This window comes from Cupressus sempervirens, chromosome 6 (assembly GCF_028749045.1).
Source record: "Cupressus sempervirens isolate cs-2001-9-10 chromosome 6, ASM2874904v1, whole genome shotgun sequence".
In the NCBI taxonomy this organism is placed as follows: Eukaryota; Viridiplantae; Streptophyta; class Pinopsida; order Cupressales; family Cupressaceae; genus Cupressus; species Cupressus sempervirens.
Genome location: NC_143123.1, coordinates 201,177,642 through 201,201,207, shown reverse-complemented (window position 1 = coordinate 201,201,207; position 23,566 = coordinate 201,177,642). Strand labels below are relative to the sequence as shown.

General features: G+C 37.5%; 1 protein-coding gene across 1 annotated transcript in view; it reads right to left on the bottom strand.

Moving 5' to 3' along the window:
* The window catches only part of LOC149551928 (isocitrate dehydrogenase [NADP]-like), a 191,743-nt gene that overhangs the window by 17,017 nt on the left and 151,160 nt on the right, over window positions 1–23,566 (bottom strand). Inside the window, exons 10-11 of the mRNA XM_089787428.1 lie at window positions 8,152–8,220; window positions 7,909–8,024 (exon numbers count right to left, since the gene is read on the bottom strand). Coding sequence (XP_089643554.1) covers window positions 7,909–8,024; window positions 8,152–8,220 — 185 coding nt within the window. The remainder of the gene's footprint in view (window positions 1–7,908; window positions 8,025–8,151; window positions 8,221–23,566) is intronic.

Here is a 23,566-nt window from a genome sequence, read left to right as displayed (position 1 = left end):
CATGGGTTGGATCACCTGATATACTTTGCTAGCTGACTGTTATCAAAAGCAGAACGGAACTACAACACAACAGGAGGCGAAGCATTAGGCATGGTTTACGCAGTACAGAAGTTCTGACACTACTTGCTGGCGACACCGTTTGTATTCTATGTGGACCATCAAGCTTTATTGTACCTGGTAAATAAACCGGTCATCCAAGGAAGAATCAGTCGGTGGCTACTTTTGCTACAAGAATTCACCTTCAAAATCATTATACGGGTCGAGAAGAAGCATGTCAGTGTAGACCATCTATCGCAAATTAAAACAGGTGAACCAGTGGATGGAGGCATGAATGATGATTTCCCTGATGCGCAACTATTCCAAATTGCAGTACTACCAAAATGGTATACCAATATTGAGGAGTACCTGTCCACGGGACAACCACCGAGGGAGATGTCAGAGAGTGAAAGACGGAAATTGGTATTAAGGAGCTGTACATTTCAGTTGATTAATGACCTGTTGTATAAAATGGGGCCGGATCACATCCTCAGACGGTGTGTGTTGGAGCAGGAAGTACTGAAAGTATTGAAGGAAGCACATGAGGGACCAGCAGGTGGACATATGGGACCCGACACCACAGTAAGGAAGATACTACTAGTAGGATTGTGGTGGCCAACGGTGTACGACGACACGCAGGAATGGGTCGTCAGTTGTGACACTTGCCAACGGGCCGGGAAGCTGCTAAAGAGAGACTTTATGCCGCTTAACCCCTCACATGCGTAGGAACTCTTCAAACGATGGGGATTGGATTTCATTGGACCTCTAAAGGTGAGCAAGACTAGAAGGTGCCGATACATTGTTGTCGCAACAGAGTACCTAACCAAGTGAGTGGAGGCACGCGCACCACCGGACAACTCGGTTGTAAGCACAACCATATTCATTTATGAGCAAATTCTTACCAGGTATGGGATTCCATTGCAGTTAACAAGTGATAGGGGTGGACACCTTGTTAACCATGTTATCCGATTGCTTACCATTGAATTCAAGATTTGTCATTCATTCTCAAGCCCGTACTATCTAAGAGCGAACAGACAGGCCGAGGTTACAAACAAGATCCTAGTGTCAATTATCTACAAGTCTGGTGCGGTTGAAGGTGAAGACTGGGAGGAAAAATTGCCCTCTGCCCTTTGGGCATAACGCATGGCATACAAGGTGACAATAGGGCATACACCGTTCCAGCGGATGTTCGGGTAGGAAGCAATGGTACCAGCAAAGTTCATGATACCAAGCCTAAAGATCACGCTAGAAAACAAGTTAAGCGACATGGAAAGCCTGAGGGAGAGGCTGCATAATCTGAATAAGCTCAAGGAGAAGTGGCTACTAGCATAATGGGCCATAGAGGTGACACAAAACAAACGGAAGGTGTGGCACAATAAGCATCTGAAACTCAACAGGTTCTAACTAGGGCAGTTGATGTTGAAGTATGATGGATGAAATGAAATCAAACTAGGAAAGTTCAAAGTCAGATGGGTAGGGCCATACTACATCCGGGAGGTAGGTGACAATGGAGCAATAAAATTGCGGACCTTGGAGAGACAAGAAGTGCCTTAGGCAGTCAATGGGTTGAAGCTGAAGATGTACTATGCCAAGAAGATTCCGTCGTCGTCACAAAATGGCCAAGTCCGAACAACTCCCTTGTTGTTGCAGAATGGCGAAGTCTGGAGGAAAAATTGAGTTGTATTTTTTGTTAAAAAAAAAAAAATTTGAGAAAAAAAAGAAAAAAAGAGCAAAACAAAAAGGAGTGCTCGCGGACAAATCCGCAGACTGCTGCTCCGCAGGCAAGTTGTCCGCGGACATCTACCCCGCGGACAACAGGTTTCGCGGGTGGGGCCGCGAGTGTCTGTTCTCCCCCTGGATGTGTATTTCTCTCCCTACGGATGTGTTTTACTCTTCCCGCAAATGTTTTTTGTCTTTCCGTGGTGACAAGTCTTTTACACTTCCACGATTAACTCTCTCTGCGTATGGTCTTGTTCTCCTGCAGCAAGCCTTATTCTCCCATGGGTTATCTTTGTTACCCCACGCCTTGTTTTCTTCTCCCGTGGAATTACCTTATACCCCTGCAGGGTGCCTTGTTATTCCACAGCTTGTTCACGGCTACAAACTATTTCCTTTACGTATGATATATGCCATTGTCCCGCAGGTTAATTCTGTGATTGTGGTTTCGTTCTTAGTCTGTGGCTCCATCTTCTCTTCTCGCGGCTTCTTCTTTCCAGCTCTCCTCTACGGTTCTCTTTCTCTTTGAATACAGAGGATGTCCTGTATACCCTTCCACCTCCATCCTCTCTGCCCGAACCTGGTTGTTTGCATAGCGAGCGTTGGGATCAAAAAGCACAGAGTAAGCCTGATTGAGCAGAAAAGCCAACAATTCGGCCCTTTCCACAAATGAAATGTAATCGCTGACGGTGTCCTCTAAATCAGCCACTATCCAATGACCTAGGCCCGGCAGTAGCAAGTCTCGATTGCAAAAGTCTTGGGTGCCACCAAAGCGCATTTCAAACCTCGTCCACAAATATCGTTCGATCCTCCTACGGCCTAACTCCTTTGTGCGGGTTATCACTTGCATCCTTGTGGACTCCACTTCTCTGCGGATGTTATTGTTTCCACAAGTGCTCAAGAAACAACCAGTGGCTTAACAGTTTTGGGTAAGTTGAATCGTTATATGTTTCCACGGAGGTGTTTGTGACTTCAGCGTTAAAAGAGAACCGGCGGGAAAGGAAAGAGGCACCGGAAAGGAAATAAAGCGGCAAGAACCCTACATTATAAAGGTAGGAAAGAAACGGTCATTATATGGAATCAGCAGGGAAGCGGAAGCAGTGGAAGAACCAGCTCAAGGCTAACATGGAGAAGAATGCCAGAGTCTTCGCTTCTGGAATTCAAGTTGCAAGGCCATCAACATCTGCCAGCAAGAAGCAAAAAGTAAGGGCCCTAACTCACACACCTTACTGTTCAGTTTGAGGGACTCAATGGCAGCGAATGCCGGAAATGGTGGCATGAAACTTCGGACACAGAGGTGATTAAACAGATTTTGATACAAGCACAGGTGCATTGGGCCATCCAGCTTCCAGTTTTTTCCATCCGAATGTTTGAATCAGTTTTGCAAACTATGATAGAAGCATATAATCGACACAGTAGAACCAGCACACTTTTGTACAAAAAGCATCGGATGATGGTTTCTTTTAAACCTAAGGATTTCACTAGGGTTTTCGGCATGCCTAGCCCTGGAGGTCGGAAGGTGGAAATCAAGAACCACAAGTTGTTTCAGGAACGGAAAGAATATTAGATATGATTATTGGGCCGCGATCTTACACCCGAGGAGATGGAGTCAATGGTAAAGGGTCTAAATGTAGAGGGCTTCGGTGAGATCTTATTCGGGAGGGCCACTAGAGGTGCATTATGGATGTCATCAATAGCAAGTTAACAGGGGCAACTCGGGGTTCGGATATAGCGTTGCCACAGATTGTATTCATGAATGGCATCATGAACGGCACAGTGTATGATTGGGCTACAGTTCTTGTTGACAGGATGGAGGAGTTCATAACACTCCAGCACCACACATTCTTCATGCCGCACCATGCCATTGGCTTGTTTCTAGAGGCAGCAGTTAATCAGATACCAATGGATGATTTTGAGGCTCCGCCGTGGGGAAAGTTGGCGCAAGGAGAGCCTCCAATATTCTATTGGAGACATTTGGACATGGGTAGAACAACAACGAGGCAGAAGAAGGTATTCCAAGGATTGGAGGCTCATGGGGACACCGACAGCGAACGAGAGGACACTTCAGAGAGCAGTGGGGTTGAGTACGAGGAAGAGAGTACTTCTGCGGAAGTTGGTAGTGTACCAACAGTTAGTGTGTCCACATTTTTCAGTCCACCGCACTTGCCAACTTCGGCGCACTTGTCCACCTCCACTTCACACATTCCCCTTTTGGTCAACGTCATGCACCGGTTATGATGACCCCACCGGTAGTAGCAGATGTGGTCCCACAGATAGTAGCAGATGCCCCACTAGCAGCGGCGGTGTCCCACTGCTGATAGATATTGCACAGGTGGACACCATAGAGATTGCTTTTTCGATGGCCACGGTAGATATGTCACCCAAGGGCGTACCTTCCCAAGATCGTACGCCAGACCCTGTTGCACTAGCAGAGCCAGAGTTGATAGAGTTGCCAACGCCAGAGCCTAAACCCCAGGTTCATTTGGATGTGATTGATTCAGATGCTGTGGTCACTATTTCATCTTCTTTGTTGACGGAGGCACAGTCAGAGCAGCCCAAGAGAATGGAGGTGATCGATAGAGTGAGCGAATTTTGGAGGCAGTAGTTCTGACTCATTCTTGTAGAGGTCGGACTGTCCATTCAGTCCCCAAGTCATGGAGGAGTCCCTTCAAGACCAGCAGTCGTATCAGGGCCACAGGAGGTGGCAGTTCCACAGTCCAAGGGTGTGGCCAGGAAGGAAGAGGTAGCACCAGATGTGGACATGGTTACAGCGGCAGTAGCAGAGACAAATAGTGATGGGGAGTGGACCATGGATGATGTGCCAAAGGAGGATTATGGGTCAGAGGAGGACAAATGCAGAGATTACCTCAGGGCTATGTGGGCTACGCTGTAGAAGGGACACAATGTGGCACTATAGGATATGACTCAACGGAGAGAGTGGCATTTGGTTCGGGCTTATATCAGGGGGATTTGTTCGCAGCGGTTCCGTTCATGTTTTGAGGAGAGAGGATGGCCAGCAATTGAGACACCGGAGATGTTGGCAGATTGGGCCACCAAGCCGGAGTTGGGTCCATGCAACACTTCCATGGAGAAGCTAGCGCACAAGATAGTAGAGGATTGTACAAAGAAGTCTACTATGCTCGTAGGTGTGCGGAGGCGGACAAGGCAGCAAACAAGGTCATAGCGGAGAGGTCTCTGGCAGCAAAGGATGCTAGAGAAAAGGTAAATGCAGATTTGGCCAGCTAGCAAGCAGTGTGGGCAGCTGAGCGTGCAATGCTATTACGGGATAACGAAGCGGATGAGCAGGAATTACAGTTAGCAAAGAGCTAGGCTATAGATGTAGCGCTTCTCCTAAAGGAGGTCACAGAGGTCAACATACAGATTCAGAAGGATTTGAGCATCCGGATGGAGCAAGTCTATGAATTGTGCCAGCAATAGCATTCTTCAGGATCCTAGCCTCCTCTCTAGTGTATATTCTTTCTCTATTGTATTTTGTGGTCTCCTGTTTTTGTTAGTTTTGAAGTCACCAAGAGACGACTTTTATTTTGGGGGGGATGATGTCATCAGTAGAAACTGTGTAGCCAATGGGTTCATGTTGTCGGTAAAGATTTTGTAGGCGACGGGTAGATTAGTATTGTTATGTAGCTGACGGACCCCTTCGAGAAGGTTCGGCGGGAAGTATTTATACCCCATCTGGGATCATTGTAAATCATCTTATGCTCTATATGTAATCTCTTGGCATATGCGAATAATAAATGGAGTACTGTTGTTGCTGTTCTTGTTCATTATCTGTGTGCATTAATGAATTAATCTATGCGGTAAACAATCCCGTGTAGCTCAGTAAACTCCATTTACTTGCTCGATCAAGATATTGTCCTTCGGTAATAATGTAGCTCAATAACCTCGTGCTCAGTAGTTATTGCACATACTAACTTAGACTTTGCTTGGTTAACTTTACTACTCAGTGTACTTATGTCTACCCAATGTAAGTGCTCACTGACCTCCCTGTCTTATATTCACCAACTGTCCTCTTTGTCATAGTTTTGAACTAATGACAACACTTGAATGCTTATGGGAGTAACATATAAGAGAGAGCAAGGACTGCAAGCTATTAAAGTGAGGATCTGAAAATATATTTAATATTATATTAAATAAGAAGAATATATTTGTCTATTCCCAATACATACAAGTCTCACAAATTAGTCCTCTACGATCATAATAGTACACAACAAGAAATCCATTTGACCCAAATTGAACAAATATCCAAAGGTTCATAAATATTAGATTGGGAAGATATAAGAAAAACTAAGGAATTCTAGAAGGGACATTACACAAAACCAGCATGGAGATAATCAAGTAATAAATTACATAGATGGGGGTTTACATATCTTGCCAATGTCAATTTCCTTTGAATTGCACCCAAAATCCTCATCCAAGTGCACATAAAGATATGGGAGTGAGGAGGTACGGACGAAATTCAAAATCTATAATTCCCAACATTAATGGTGTGAAGATTTGCAACCACAAATCCCAAGTACTACATTAGTGTGGATATGATAGAATACTCATCTCCAATGGTCAGAGTACACATGGAGCCACATCCTCCAAGTAAAAGATGCAGATGACAATGTGGTACCACAATTGGAGCCACATGTTAAGAATAAGCATCATGAGCACTGACATGTCAGTTCGTAGGTGAGATCAATAGTAAGAAATAGGAGTGTTCAAATTTGGGGCCTTGGGGATACCTTACAACTCATATCACAAGTCATGGATCAAGGTTTCGAAGGGAGACATGCTGGTGAGAGGAAGTTTGACTCTTTCATAAAGGTATGTGAAGAAGTAAGGTTTTGTATAGAGGTATAATAGGATGGACAAGTCTAATAGCTTACCAAGAGATTGGATTAAAGGAGAGAGATGGTCATGAGATATACCTAGAAACACAAAACCCTAACAATAGCATAGGAGAAAGGGACATGGGATGACAGTCGTGCTAGGAAAGAAACTTTGTTACTCCAACTTATGCTAACTGGGAATATTGATCATGCCTCCACACTTTTGAAGTATTGGAAATCTTAAGAAAATGTGTTAGGGGTGAAGGGGAATAAATCATACACAAATTTGGATCATATGGAACAATGGAAATAAGGAATGAGAAATTTGGACCACGATGTAGATTATGGAAAAGGAGGCATGATGCATCTCAATATTTCAAAATTTCTCAATCATGCTTATACCTAATTCATGTGAAAGTGTTTATAGGCACATCATATGACCCCTCATTCCTTAGACAAGGTGCAATAATTATCTTCTAACCATGACCAACACACTCAAATATATTATTACACAAGTAAATCCAAGTTATGAGATGAGAAATAATACAAATAAACTTATTCAATACAAGCAATGCTAACAAAATCTTATATGCAATATATATAAAATAATGGAAAACTCACAATCCAGCATGATTATTTACTCTGGGGAAAAAATTTGAGAAAAAATCTACCACAAACAACACACAGTACAACAACTTGACCATTCATAGTACAATAAGATATTTTTCACCTTTACTTGACCCTCATACACGTGCTAGTATTCAGAGGAACATCGCATGATTTCTAATTTCTTATCCAAGGTGAAGCTCTAAGCTCCACTAAATAAGGCGGGGTGTAAAACTTGCTAAGTATGCCACACATCCAATGTGAGATACTGTAAAGGTGGCCTTGAACTCAAACATAAACACCAAATACTTTGGCAATCGATAATGATACTCACCATCATCATATAACCTTTTCTCCCAATGTTTGTTGTAGCAGTTTAGTTGACTTAACATACCTGGCAACTAAGTTGGTACCTACTATGTGCCAATGTGGAAACCACTATTACTTTGGGTTGTGTGAGTAAAGGATAGGGTAAATGTTTTATTAACTATTCCCAAATAATCATAACCTAAAGTTCCAACTATTAACTAAATAATAGCTCTATACTTGAAACACGACCATGTCGATATGATCATTCACTATACACTTAGTCTCAATCTTCAAGCTCATAGCCATGGTAATCACACCATTTCTCATTGTTCATGTCCATCATATAATGCAGTAACAGATAAATTAAAAGAAATTGTTCAAGTTAGATCAGAAACACCAATACTACCTTGTGCAAGAAAGTCACTTTGCACATCCCCATCATAATTTTTGCAAGCCCAAACATACCCGCCTTCACTTTTGAGAACATAAGCTACCATGTCGTCTATCAGCCTATGCTCATACCTATAGCACACAGTAGAATTTGTTTTATAATATATTCAAGGGACTGGTGAAAGATTCAAAATAAATTGTGAAACCTACTTGAAATTCAATATAATAACAAAATTGTTGGAAATTCCAGAAAAACTACCAAATATTTGCCTCTTCAAACTTGACTTTCCAATTCTTTTCATATTCTTCTTGAAAGATGTCCTTGAACCTAGTCACAAGCATTATTTAAATATCAGATACCCTTAAAGTATTTATACCGTAATACATATAATCAATAAAATACTCAGTTTATTTGATTAATCACTGCAATAGTTATAGAATTTGAGAAATTATAATAGCAGCATGATGTATGAACAAAGTATTCTCTCAGAAACACTATGCAAAGAGACCTTCCATAGAGAACACAGAATTCAAATTTAATCTAAAATTGAAATTATGGAGATTAACAAAACGTTAAAAGATCCAAGAAGTAATCATCAAAATGAAAATGATGGCATCTTAAACAACAGAATACTCAAATTTTTCATCGGTCGGGATAAAAGAGACATTGCAGATGAAAAGATATGATAAAATCTAGATAAGTCAATAGGAGAATTTTTTTTTTAAAATCATGTAAACAAAAATATGGGTTAAACCCAACATATTGAGCAAAACAAACAACCTGTAGAATTCGCAACATATTATGAAAGGTATCTAGCTCAAAAGGAATAGCAGTAGAAGCTGCTGATAAATTTAATATTACAGAAAACAAAATATATAGTAGGACATCATGATGTAGATCTACTTAAGTGTGATTAGTTAATAAATGATGTTACTCAACCACCTATAAACTTGACAAGACACTTCCAATTGAATGCTCCCCTTATTTATAAATCAACAACCTATAACTATATTCACTCAGACTTCCCTATTTGGATAATATAGATATAGATCATAAATATTTATTTTTGTAACCCCATTAATTTAGAGATTTGTCACTCAACTCTATATTCTCATGCCCACACAAATCACAAACGAAACTACCAGTTCAGTTGAATGCAATGATATTTTACACCAAGTCTATGATTATTTTACGAGGCGCAACAACCTTTAAATGATATACAATGAATGAAAACCACATATGCTTTTACCCAAAACACAGATAAAGGTGGAGCTTTTAACCAGAAAGCTTTAAAAGGTAATGATCAAAACATAATTTATAATATAGTAGAATACAATGATTCTACACCACACCAATTAAGTCTATAGCATTAAGACATCACTGCACCGCTTGCTCAAAGACAAATCATCTACAGCAATGAACATAAGTAATATTATAAACCATTCAATAGATATTAGAAAAGCTATCTAAATAGTGGCATATTTAACATAAGAAGAATAGACAGTTCATCAACTATAACAAAAAGTTTACGATCTAAAAAAATCTATTCCAACAACTTGCATTAATATCTATCAAAATATAAAAGCATCCAAAAAGTCTCATCCATTCAGAATAAATAGATAAGTTCTAACTAACTGTCATTTGAGATTCTCTTGAAGACAACCATTTTAAAAATAAACTTAAATATCTTTTGAAATAAAAGAGATGATCCCCCACAGCCTGTAGTTTTTGCTTTCAAACATGGAAAGAAATTATTGAAATAACATGGAAATAAACCTAATTAATGAAGATCATATCCTCATTCGCTGCTCCTTGTTCTCCTCGCAGTGCCTCCTAAACTGCTTCATTTCCTTGTACATCCCCTGTTGTCTACTTCCATACCCTTGCCCTATATGCTCTATACATGGAAATGATAGTGCCAGCAACTTGGCATTTGTGCTGCTGGTAATGTTGACCCTTAGCCTATGCTTGTTCATCTCCCAATCTATTTCTACTAACTTCAGGTGCATATCATTAACATCGTTTATGAAAGAGCACAGGTATAATACTATGCTCACCAATGTTTCTAATGTTGTTTTACTCACTGTTTTTGTAAGCAGCTCTCAATTAAGCTTTGTTCTACAGCTTTGTGCTACAACAACACTTATGTTCAATTTTTCTTCTTCAAAGATATTTACCCCTAGGATTGTAGAGTTATTTTTTAGGTCTTTTAGATCAGAATGGGATCACCCCAAGGCTGTCCTTATTTTGGTGTCTAGTCCTTCAAGCACGGAAAGTTTCCATTCTAACATATCTACCCATAATATAGAATTGCTCTCCACCGCCTCAGGGGCTTTGCTGACACTGCAGACGGCTGCCACAGATACTCCTACCTCACCTACTGCTCCTTAGTCGATATTGCCAGCTCTGATTTCAGACCTAAAGCTCGTGGCTGGTATGCTCAGGCCACTACCTTACTTAGCTCAATTGGGATGGATATTGATTGTCTCCCTCCTTACCATTTCTCATTGGATGATCCTGCTCATCTGCTCCTTTCACACGCTAAGCTGAACAGGCATGTCAGACTCGACATATAGAGACAGTACACGACCACGACTTGGGTTAACCCACATGGGGGCCTACGCCCGCGGATGGCCTTTTACTTGGAGCATTTTCTTGAGATCCATGAGGGGACTATTGTGCGCACTTTCTATGTGAGTTGGCGCTAGAGCCACGCCCTCCATATCTCCCTGGGGTCCTTAAGAGTTGGTTGTTATAGGTTGTCTTGTCAAACGGATCACCACTTCGTTAAAGACGATCAGATCTGCCGCCTTTGCACTTTATCTGAGATGGAGACGAAGATCCATTTCATCTTTAGATGTCACATCTACTATGAGATCAGCGGCAGGTTTCACTCCCTATTCAAAGACTGCAGATCTCTATCAGCTTTCTTCAACTACCCCGATCAGCGATGTTTAGCTATTTACTTCTGCGAGATTTTGCAGCTCCATGACCACACTTTATAGCTCATGTTTCCTCAGAGTCAAGCCTTAGATCAGCTCATCACTACCTTCTTCCCACCCTTGTCACCCTCTAGGGGCATGAAGCGGTTGTGGGACATACTCGCATTGGGACACACCAGATCTGTTAGACCACATCGTGGACTCATCAGGCAGCGACATTCTACTCCTTGTGCTACTTGGATTCGGGCTCGGGCCCCTGGTCTTCCAAGTTCTTATCCTTCAGTGATGGATTTCTTTCTACCAAGAAAGGATATCTAATCCTTCTCTGGTCTGTTCATTCTTGTTTCCTCTCTTTGTTTTGTTGCTCGTTCTTTCCCAAACACCGTTTGGTGCTCTTGTTGGATTGATTCTCTTCCATGTTGTATCTTCTAGTTCCTTGGACCCTTTTGTTGGTTTGTTGTCAAACATTAATATCATTATCTTATCTTATCTTATCTCCTTTGGGTCATTGATGTTTTGATTCCATCGGCATTTAAAACAACTGTATGCAATTTTGTTATTTCTTGAACTTGTGAAAGACTAATGTCAAATTGTTCTTTTCTTTCTTGATGTTTTGCAAATCAACATTTGAAGTCTTCATCTTCTCTGACATTTGAATATAAACTTTCATAGATTCTTCAATATGCAGTATCTCATTGAGCATAATCTTATTTGTCCATTTTTCAACTGCCTTGGTGACAAATTGACATCTCTTGATTTGTATCAGCTTACTAGGGTCTAAATCCTCTATAAGAATACTAGAGCCTTCGTCAACTAGTTGATTATTTATTTCCAGAACAAAATGAATGAAAGACGTCAAGGTATTTATGTCTTTTTTTTTTGCTCTTCAAGTTTAACCCTTTCTATAACATGCTCACCAAAAAAATTGCATGATATATATCACGTTCAAGCATTTTAGGACTCATACCAACTCTACTCAAATTGAAGTCTTGTTTTGTGACTTCATGCTCATCTTTATTTCCAACAAGATCTACAATTTCTAGGATTTGGTGGCCAAAAGCAAGGTCACTAACCATTCTTAACATCCTTTTGGCCTTTTTGGGTTTAGGTACATCCTGTAGCAGTTTAGCTATTAGTCAACTTCAATACCACCATTGGGGTATGCCTTTTCTTTTTCTTCACAACATTTTCCAACGAGGGGAAATAATTGTAGAGAAACTAGGATTGAAATAAGCAATTACGTTATAAAGTGGAACAAGGGTAGAAACAAATGGCATAAACTCGCCGAGGACAGCAAAATCAAAACCATCAAAGAGAGAACTTAAAATACTATCTTCACTAATTTGGTTGGAGATAAGGGAATCATTATCTAGGATAGACAATTTTTCTACTACTAGGGATTGGGAACATTAGTTCTTTAGTATTCTTTTTCTTTTGATGGTGTTGATGCATCCCCTTCATAGATGACATTCAATCTCCCATCGTCCTCAGGCTGCTCCCTATCTCCTCCAAACTAAGAATTGAATCTTTGAGCAATGGAGCTTGAGTTGGTTCAAGCCTTTGAGATGTTAAGGTTCTAGGATACATTTTGTTCATCGCTTGAGTTCCCTTTGTTGAAGAGCCAACATGTCCTATTGCTCTTCAGTTGCCATTGTTGACACTGACACCGCCACCAAGGCTTGTTGTTGGTACACTCAGGCCACCTATTGTTTGGATCAATTGAGATTGAGATTGACAAACTTCCCCCCTTCCAGTTCTTGTTGGATGCTCTCACTCACCTACTTCCTCCGCAGCAGGAGTTGAATGAGCATGTCAAACTTGACATTTATAAACGTTACATTGCCACAACCTGGAATAATCCTCCGAGGGGTTACGTTCGTGGATGACCTTGTATACTGAGTAGTTTTTGGATATCTAGGATGGGATTATTGCATGCCCAAGTTACTTGTCACGGCATTGGAGTTGCACTCTATGTATCTTCCCGGGTTCCTTTCGGGTTGGTTCTCACAGGCTTCAGATTTAGATCTATCACTGCATTAGTAGAGAGGACCGGATTTGTTAGCTATGTACCTTAGCCGAGGCAGAGACTGAGACCTACTTCATTTTCCGGTGCCCCAATATTATGAGATCAGAGGGAAATATTATTGCTTATTTAGAGATTGTTGGTCCCTCTCAAACTTCTTCAAATACACAGACCAAAGGTGTCTTGCGCTTTACCTTTAGGAGACCATGCAGCTCCATGACCACACTCTGCAGCTTATTTTTTCCCAAAGCCGGGCCTCAGATCAGCTTATCACTGCCTTCTTCTAACCCATACCTCTTGCTCGAGGTGTAAAGCATTCGGCCAACACTTCTACCATTGGTCTTTCCAAGTCCATGAGACCTTATAGCAGGATCACTCAACAACATCACCCCTCCAGGAGTACTCAGAGATGCACTAGGATTCTAGATCGCCTTGGGCCTTACCCTTTTGTGATAGACTTCTTTACACAAAGGAAGGATCCCTAGTCCTTGCCTTGGTGGTGTTCTTGCTTCTCTTTTGCTTTCTTGTTTTCTTTTGTTATGCTTTTTCCCAGACACCATTTGGTGCTCCTGTTATTGTTAGTCTCCTTGGTTGTACGTTTTCAATCCCTTAGACCCTTTTTGTGGTCCCTTTTTGTACATTAATAAATTTATTTTATCTTATCTCTTGTTTTATTTTTGACCCATCTTTTTGTCCTCTCAATTACACGTAAGGTCTTATCCTTACTATATGTGACCTCTTTGTTAGACCATTGGAATTGAAGGGGGGGTTGAGGACAATGTTCTGATATGCTCCATCAATTATTTTTAGCCATCATCTATCAAATCCTTAGAAATTGGTAATCATAAATTAAAGGCTCTAATCTAATCAATTGCCAATCCCATCCAGTCCCTCTTCTACACTTCTCTCTCATAAGCATGGTCATCCCATAAATCTTCCAATTCTGGTTGATGCTCGTACACACTTCATAAAAATTAGCTTTGACAAAGCACGTGCTATCAAAGTGTGGTCTTGGCGAAAGGATTGGAAATTGACTTTTGCCAAAAACGTTTTTCACTTTTTGTGGCCTTGTTACTTTTACATGAGAACTCTACAATATGAAAATAAATATCCTTTCTTTTTCATGTCAACATATCTAACATTTACCTTTGTAATATGTTGGCAAACCTCCAGGAACACCAGATAATCAGAAACATATCTTGGTAATTTCAATGAGGCATCTTCATAACCCCCTATGCTTAAATAGGAAAACTTATCAGATTGGGAAACTAATTGTTGTATTGTGTTACCAGGGCTGCAGCTTCCGAGGAGATTCTTTTTTCAGGTGACCCTTTTATTCTTTTGATCATGGCCCATAGAAAAGCATCATTGATGTAGAGAAAATTATTATTCTCACTCTCTTAAATTGTGAGAAAAAACTCAAATATAGGTGTGTTTGTAGTGGGGGAACCTAGCATTTGTAGTTTGAACCAGTAACCTCTTTACTAACAAGAATGTAGAATAAGAAAGAACACATATGAAACAACACCTTCTATTTATAATTGGTCAGATGCTCATGTAAATTCTCACTCATTAGTTTGGCCCAGTTAATATATCAGTTCTCACTGCAAATAATTAATCTGAATAGGCACATCCAGCAATGAAAATCATCGGATTTAGCACTGCCTGCAACACAATGCAGCAGGGTAATCATGTTAGTGATTTCTTCTTTAAAATGATTCCTTTTGAGTTGTGCAGAAAGTCTAGACTTACTCTTCCCTTCGCTTTTCAACCACCCCCTAGTGATACAATTTAGGCACCAATCTTTATTGTTGCTGAAATAATTCTGGCTTGAGTTTATAGACATCTACAAATTGCTCTCCATCAGGTAACTCTAATACTTGAGAGACAATCTCTGAATCAAAATGCTAACAATCACAGAGCCATTAAAGATTTGAATCTCTTGTGAGTTTGGATGGTAATGGCTAGCACGGGAAACATCTATCTCGGAACATGGAATAGTAAGCGGAAAGCTTCCAGCATTTATAAATCCACTCTGAACAAATTTCTTCCCAATAGAAGAAATAGACTCTTGTTGCATTCTTCTAAGAATTCCTTGGAGACATACATCACCCATTTCTGTATCGTTTACATTGTCTAAGTTGTCTAACATTATAGGTGATATTAAACAAATTAGTAATTGGAGTTTCGAACACAATAAATAATTAGAAATTTTTTTTTGGCATTCTTCCAAACAATGGATAAGTTTGCAACATACTCAGAGAAGGTTCACCAAATAGACTCAATAGAGAAACACTCAAACTATTGCACTAGCTAGTCTTCTAAAGAATTTGCTTCTAAATTAATAGATAATGAAGAGGAAGGAATCTTCAAACCTAACCCTTTTCTAGATGCCTATGTGAATTTTCCTTTGCTGTTGAAGCTTGAAGCTGTCTCTGGTCACTCTACTAGATAAAAATGAATTTGGAAACGATGCCATGTTTTTTTAAGAAATATTGATTTAATTTAGTTTTAGCGGCAGAGTACCATCACTCTTTGATTGTCTCCTAAAATATTGAACTTTTTCCTTATGGTCTCCCATGAGGTAAGATTCTTTGAAATAGTAAGATTTTTTTATGTCCATTTTGCTTTTAAAGTATGATGTTCCTGAAGTTTTCCCCAACAAACTTTTTTATTTCCTCATTAGTATCCAGACATTCTTGTATGTTAATATCCAATTTTCTTATCCATTTGTCATTTTCCTTCATCCACGTGTTCTTTCTTCTATCTAGTTTTTCAGTGTTTTCCATACTTTGTGTTTTTTGTAAGTAGCTTAGCAACTAGACTGTTGCCGAAACCTCTAACAGAAAAAAAGTTGTTTCTGCCAAAAAGATATCACAAGGGACAGCAGTTTGAATATTGAGGTTGTTGATGATTAGATGTTTTTGAATTTTGTCTTGCTTTCATTTCTGATCTGGCATGTTGCTGCCCCAAATCTCACATCCGTAAAGTATCACAGTCGGTAAAGTATCACACGAAGACCAACAAGCCAAAAAGTATTTTCTTTGTTTTGCAATCCCATAACTTTGCATTCCTACATCTATTTTGAAAGGAATATAGCATTCCCCATCCTCCTTGGATTCTTTTTGTTCTACATGTTTCCCAACTTATTTTGTTGTGAAAATTGATCACCAAATGTTTGTTCTCACTATCTCTAACTGATTGCCTTCAACAAGAAAAGTGTTTTGTGTCCTTGTTTCTCTTCAGAGAGAAGATCATCACTTTGGTTTTGCTAGCATTTACTTGCATCCCAACCTCATGATAAAGGTTTCAAGAGCCTTCAAGTGTTCACATGATCCATTAGTTGTTTTAGCAATTAAGATGAGGTCTGCGTACAGAAGTAATATTATCACATATTTAGCTAGATGAATTCCTTCATTAGTCTTGTTTAGCCATTCCTCTAGCACATCAATATATAGCCCAGGCCCCAAATGGAGCTGGAGAGAGTGGGAACCTTTGCTTGACACCAACATCGCTGCCAAAACATTCTAACATCCCATCAATTGTTCTGGCTTTGGCTTTGGACTGCTCATTAAGTCTATGTACCACAGCCGTAAGCCCATTAGGAATTTCTAGTTCTTCCATTCTATCCCAAAGTTTGTCACGTGGTACTGTGTCAAAAGCCTTTTTAAAGTCTACAAAACAGAAAAAAAACCTCATCACCTTGAATATTCCATATTTTTTTGACCAAAAATCTAAGGGTAACATCGTGATCAACAGTGTGATGTTTTGGTCTAAAACCAACCTGCCCCTTGGCTCTTTTACCCTCTATTTCTACCCGTTTGCTGATTTTGCATTCTATGATGCTACCAAAGAGTTTCCCTAGAAGAGGATTAACCATAATAGTGCACCAATTCGATGGATTATTTATGCCAACATATTTGTAGATGGGAATCACAACATTGGTTGTCCAATTATCTAGAAAACCCTCTTGATTGACAACATTGAATATACGATTGACATGAAATGCAAGGACATCAATGCCTCATTTCAAATCTTCAGCTCGTAGCCCATTAATATCTTGAGCTTTCCCCCTACCAACCTCTTTATGTTGTGCATAACATCTTCTATGGTAAAAAAATTGGTTGTGCCCTTGATTGTAAGAAGTTCACTTGTATGTTTCCCATGCTCATAAAACATCTTTGCATATTCAAGCCATTACAACCTTGTGATGTTATTCTCTATTTGCTTCCTCTTTTGTTGCAGGTCTTTCAAAAGAAAATTGGAATTTTGTTTTTCAAGAGTAATCAACTCCAACCTTTGTAATATCCCCCTCTAAATATGAAATTTAATATAGCTGGATGTCAATAACAAATAATGAAGTAACCAAATATAAATCTGAGTTTAAATATAAAGAAATATGAGAATTATTAATTAAACTAATTCTCCAAATATATTAATAAAATCATTATTATAAAACCTAAACATAAGTAATAAGAGAATTAATAAATAAACTTCAAATGAATTAATAATAAATAAATCTCTTATTGTATGAATTCATAAATGAATTATTAATACATAAATCTCTTATCGTATGAATTCATAAGCAAAGTATAAATTTAAATGCTAAATCATAATTAGTCATGACAGGCTGATTGACCAGTCATGGACATGGCAATTTGGGCAGTGTATAAACCCAAGTCGATCCGATGAATAGGACACAGAGAATATATATGGAAAATGACATTTTAAAGAGAGATTGCCCTGTCACACAATGAATGACATGGAAATACCGCAGTCTACTGGACTAAATGGGGATGGATATATAAATTGTATGTCTGAAGAATGGACCATTAAGAAACAATGCAACATATGGACACGGGTAAGATATTTAATCAAAGGAAGGAAGGGATGATAATTACCAATAAGGCAAAAAAAGACATCGAAAATACCACAGGCAACGTAGGACATTTCACAAGCATCAAATGGACAATTTTTAAGGAGCAGTTCCATCATTCCAAATCATTTTAGCATATCAAGAGTATACTTCCCTTGATTTAAAATGATCTCATTAGCATGTTTCCATACTTCTAGCCCCAAAAAGTAGTGTAGTAATCTTAGATCCTTCATATGAAATTCGGATGTGAGATCTTGTTTACACTTGACAATTAGGTGATCTTTTCCTGTAATCAATAGCTCATAAACATATAGTACCAGAATCAACATATCCCATTGTGTAGTTTGAAATACATGTTAGGGTCTACATCATTTTTAAAGAAACCAAATTTGGTTAAGTGATGATCTATTCATTGATACCAAGCTCGAGGAGCTTGTTTTAGCCCACACAATGCCTTCTTTAATTTGCATGCATGTGATTGTTTATTATGTACCACAAATCCTTCAAGTTGCTCAAGGTAAACTTCTTCTATTACTCCATTCAAAATGGTGGTCTTAACATCTATTTGATGTATTTTCCATCCTTTAGAAGCAGCAATAGCTATTATATTTCTAATAGAGGTATATCTGGCAACTATAGAAAAAGTTTCTTCATAGTCAATTCCTTCCTTTTGAGAGAAACCCCTTGCAACAAATCTAGCTTTGTATTTGTCAATACTTCCGTCTGAGGCATGCTTGTTTTTAAATAACCATTTGGAAGATACGACTGATTTGTTTTTGGCCTAGGAACAATATTCCAAACGTCATTCCAAAGGATGGAGTTATAATCCTCCATCATGACATCTTTCCAATTTTGTTGAATCATGGCTTCTACAATAGAAGATTCAGAACTTGAGAGTTCACTAATGAGTGCAGTATAGCTAGAGAATATATTCGGTCTTTTTGTTTCTCTAACAGATCCAGAAGGGGCTGTAATAATTTCAGATTCTTCATTTATCTTTGGCCCATAGAGGTCTCTTCTTATTTTCTTTAGATATATATGTCATATCCATAGGTTCTAAGGAGTTATTTTCTTCTATTTAATTCTCCCCCTGAATCTCAAGAATTGATTCTTCTTAGATTTCTTCATAATTTGATTCATTTTCATCTTTGGATCTCTTGTACGCGATATCTTCATCTAATATTACATCTCGACTCAATTCAATGTTTCTTTGTCCAGGGATGTATATACGATATGCTTTAGATGTTTCACTATATCCTATGAAAACTCCTCTTTTCCCTAAAGGTTCCAATTTAGTTCTTCCCTCTTTAAGAATGTGAATATAAATAGGCACCCAAATATTCTTAGATGACTAAGATTAGGTTTATTTTCAGAAAAGGCTTCTTCTTGGGTTTTCTATTCAAGATATGAGTGTGGGCATCTATTCTGAATAAAAACAGCAGTATTAAAGGCTTCACCCCAAAGGTAAGTTTCTAGGTTTTTGATCATGCAGCATGGCTTTAGCAGCTTCGACTTTAGTTCTATTAATTTTTTCTGCAACCCCATTCTGTTGGGGGATTGTAAGGAACTAATAACTCCCTCTTGATCCCAACACTTTTGCAATAGTTAAGAAAGATCTCCGAAGTATATTCTTCATTATTAGTTCTTAGAATTTTTTATTTTCTTTCTTGATATGTTTTCTACAAGAGCTTTGAATTCTTTAAACTTTGATAAAGTCTCTTCAAACTCTTTACATTTTAGGAAATAAATCCATTTTTTTTGGGGTAGTTCATCAACAAAGATGATGTAGTACAAGAATCCTCCTAAGGAAGGGACAGACATTGGTCCGCATAAGTCAGAGTGGACAAGTTCTAAAACATCTTTGGTTTTTCTTTCACAGTTATGGAAAGTAGTTTTAATGTTCTTCCCTAAAGCGCAATCTTTACAAGTTCATTCACGGTTAGGTTTGAGTTTGGATATTCCTATTACCATTTTCTTTAAAGAGGGTAATCCTCAAAAAGGAAGATTCCCTAGTCTCCTATGTCCGAATTCATTTTCTTTGATGGAATCATGAATTAGTGTTGTAGGAGAGCATGAGTTTAGCTTGTATAGACATCCATGTCTAGAACCAATTTTGTGGGCATTTTTTATATTTATGTTCTTAGGCCAAGCTAAGACTTTTCCCTCCATAAATGTGACCCTATATTCTTCATCTTGTTGATATTGAGACCAAATTACTCTTCATGCCAAGTACATCTAGTACTTTATTGAGTTCAAGTGAGATTCCTGATTTAAGATTGATAGTGCATGTTCCAATGCCTTTTACTGGGTAGTTGGTGTCATCTCCAATGGTCACATCATCAACATAGTCTTCCTTGATTGAATGCAATCATTCTTTGAAACCAGTAATGTGCTGTGTAATGCCTACCCCTAGTTTATTTTTCATGTTATATTGCTGAATTCTTTTAGGCCAACTTTATGGTTATGTTTTATGATTAGTGGTACTTGGTTACATGATTTGATTGGATGTTATTTCATACTCGGTATATTTGATGAGCTACTTGATACTTAGTTATTTCGTGTGGTCATGATTATTCTTTTGATGATGATGATTGTATGTTCATATAGTGATTTCAATTATTTCATAATGATAAAAAGATGGATGATCTGTATGCGATTTTCTATGGATACTTATCCCATACTTGCATGTGTATGGTGTACATGTATGTTATACTTTATGTTTGATGTTTCTGATGTGGTTGAGGGAGGGAATCGTAGTCACCTGCTACTCGAGATCTACACGATGCACCACTTCCCACTATTGCATGTTTAGTTTAGATTTATATGTATATGTACATGCTCGGCTTTATGCAGATTGCAGGTACCAGGCATCGACTTCCCTGAATTGCCAGGATGAGCGTGCCCTATTGCAGTATCTTAATGGTAAAAAGGGGAGATAGTTCTTGAGTCCAAATCCTAATTGTAAGCCAATTGTCCTAGAAAATAGAACAAACATCTCAGTTATTTACCCTTCCGAATTCGTCAAGTGACATGAATTCAAGATTTTGATCCTTGAGTTTGATTTAGTACTTTGTCTTTAAAATGGGTTTTCTTATTCAGATTTGTGGATCTGTTGTGATTTTCAGTTATAATTAAATCAAATTAAAAGAGTAGTAAATGATTTAATTTAAGATAAAACTTATAAACAAAAATCAAAATTTAATTATATTTAATTAATTCATAAATTAATTAAATAGAAGAATTAAATTTAAAAGATTTAATTAAAGTTCCAAATTTGGCGTAATAATATTTATTTAATTTAATAATAATTAATTTAGGAGTTTCATTTTAAGTAATGAACTCTAAGTACTATTATTATTTAAATTAATAAATATACGATTAAAATACGTCTTGTGATTTAATAAAGGAGAGAATAAATTTAATAACATTTATTTTAATTAAAATGCAAAAAGTTTGCACATGAAATTAAAATAATAAAAAAAAAGGGTTTGTATGTTGGTAAAATTGATACCCTAAAGGAGAAAGCTCTTTATTAAGAAATTAGAGCTCATTTTTCCACACATGTTTGGAGAAACAAATTTCGAGGAAAGGGTTTTTGCAGAGATGGGAATTCTTGCAACCTTCAAGCATTCAACTAGTTAGCATCAGATCGAGGTAGGAATGTTGCTTAAGATTATTACAATAGTTGTTTCCGAATCTTTCCTCTATCTTCTTCGTGCTTGCGTGAGAATCTTGTTTTAGAAATGGATTTGTTGAAACTCTTGTTTGAGGAATCTTGTTTATTCATTATTGAATTTTCTGTGAGAGAAATCTATTGAAAAATTCTTAATTGGAAATTGGAATGTTTTAGAAATTTAAGATCAAGATATGGTTGAAAAAAAAAATGAGTTTTTCTATTATTAAATTTGACTATTTCAATTATGTTGCCCTATCAGATCTATCATGGAATTACATATATATATATATATATATATATATACCACAGTAATTGGAAAATTATTGTGGTAATTGCAAATTAATACGATATGTTTTTGTTTTTTGAGGGGGGTTTCGATGTTTGTTTTATTTTTTAAAAAAATATCAAAAATCATTAAATTAAATGGGAAACGAGGGTTCTAACCCCCCATTCCCCTTGCTGCTCATGCAGCTTGGCTATAAAGGTTGTCGATAGCAGTCATAGCTGCCATGACAACCGAGGCTGCCTAAGCAGCCAGCCTACAAGCCTTAAAAAAGTTATTTTTTTAATTTTATTATTATTTCGTTTTTAAAAGAAATTAATTTTTATTATATAGTTTTTAAATAATATAATTAATACATTCAATATTATTATTAATATTAATAATTATTATTATGTTATTAGTTTAGTAATTATTGTTATTAATAAAATTAATTAATATTATTTTATTAATAATTTAATAGTTATTATTATAATAATTTAATAATTATTATTTAATTTTAATATTATCTTATTTAAAGTTTTGGTTATAGTTATAATTTAATTTAATTTTAAAGTGGGAAATTTTAATGAAGTCCAGATTTTGTTAAATGATAGTTCTTTTTATATAAGAAAAAAATGGGTTTTTATATTTAGATGGTTCTAAAGGATTGTTGAGTCTTTTGAGATACTTGTGAACTCAAAAACCTTATCAATTGTAATACTTTGAAAACAAAAGTAAAACTTGAACCCATTGTAAATAAACTTCTATGTTTTCAAACAAATGAACTATGAAAACACTTGTTAAATTACTTATTTTGATGTATGGTTCATTTTACCGGGGTTGGGTTTGACTTAGTTTGTGGACCAGTTTTGGATGTTTACTAGAAGCTTGGGAGTTATTGTTTTATGATGTTGAATGTGATGTCATGGTTAGGTGTTTGATCCAAGGTAACCTTAGAGTTGACTTATGCAATGACACTTGCCCACTTACATAGTAGATTTCCTATGTGTCTTTGTTGCCTCTAGGATTAGATGTTACTTGTGTCTTGGTACCCTTTGAGACAAATTGCTATCAAGTTTTCCTTGACCTAGATGATGGTTATGACTATTGGATTTGATATCCATATGGGACTTGAGATTATCGCCTTAGCATAGTGGGAGTGGGCCATTTAGGTTCCATGAGGTCGGGTGGTAGTGTTTCTTATACCATTAAGACTCGTCACCTGGATGTTGTTGCTAGATGTGCTTGTGCAATTGTTCCTTTCATTTGGATCTTGTGTTTATGTTCAGTGGTGATATTCTGATGTACTGTACTTGATTATCTGGAGATCTTATGAGATATTGTATTTATTGTTGATGTATATTCTTGAGCTTTTCATACCTTGCGACTTGTACAATGGATGATTATGCATTCTAGTTATGCAATGTGGCGTCTTATGTAATTGTATATTATTTCATTGGATTTGTACTTGTGGTTATTCTATAATGTAGATTTTGTTATGTATCAGATTTAGTATTAATAAAACTTATGTATGTGATTCAAAGTTATCGAAACCTTAAGAGATGTAATCTGTTAATGTATTGCTTATGTATGTATGTCAGTTATTGCTTCCGCTATGTTATCTCTTGTTGTAATAATCTTTAAAAAAAAATGTTTGGCAAACTTAGTGACACTTTAGGTTAATTTCTTTTGGGTTCACTGGCGACGCGTTACATGTCGAGACACTCCACTATCAATCATCCACGTATTTGATCTGTTTGATACTTCAAAAGATGGAACTGAATAGAAAGCATTATTTTCTGAATTTGCATTAGAGTTGCTGACTTTACAAAGGATGCTTGTTTCTTGAGTCTATTGGGACATTTAGATGTTGGATGACCATAACTATCGCATC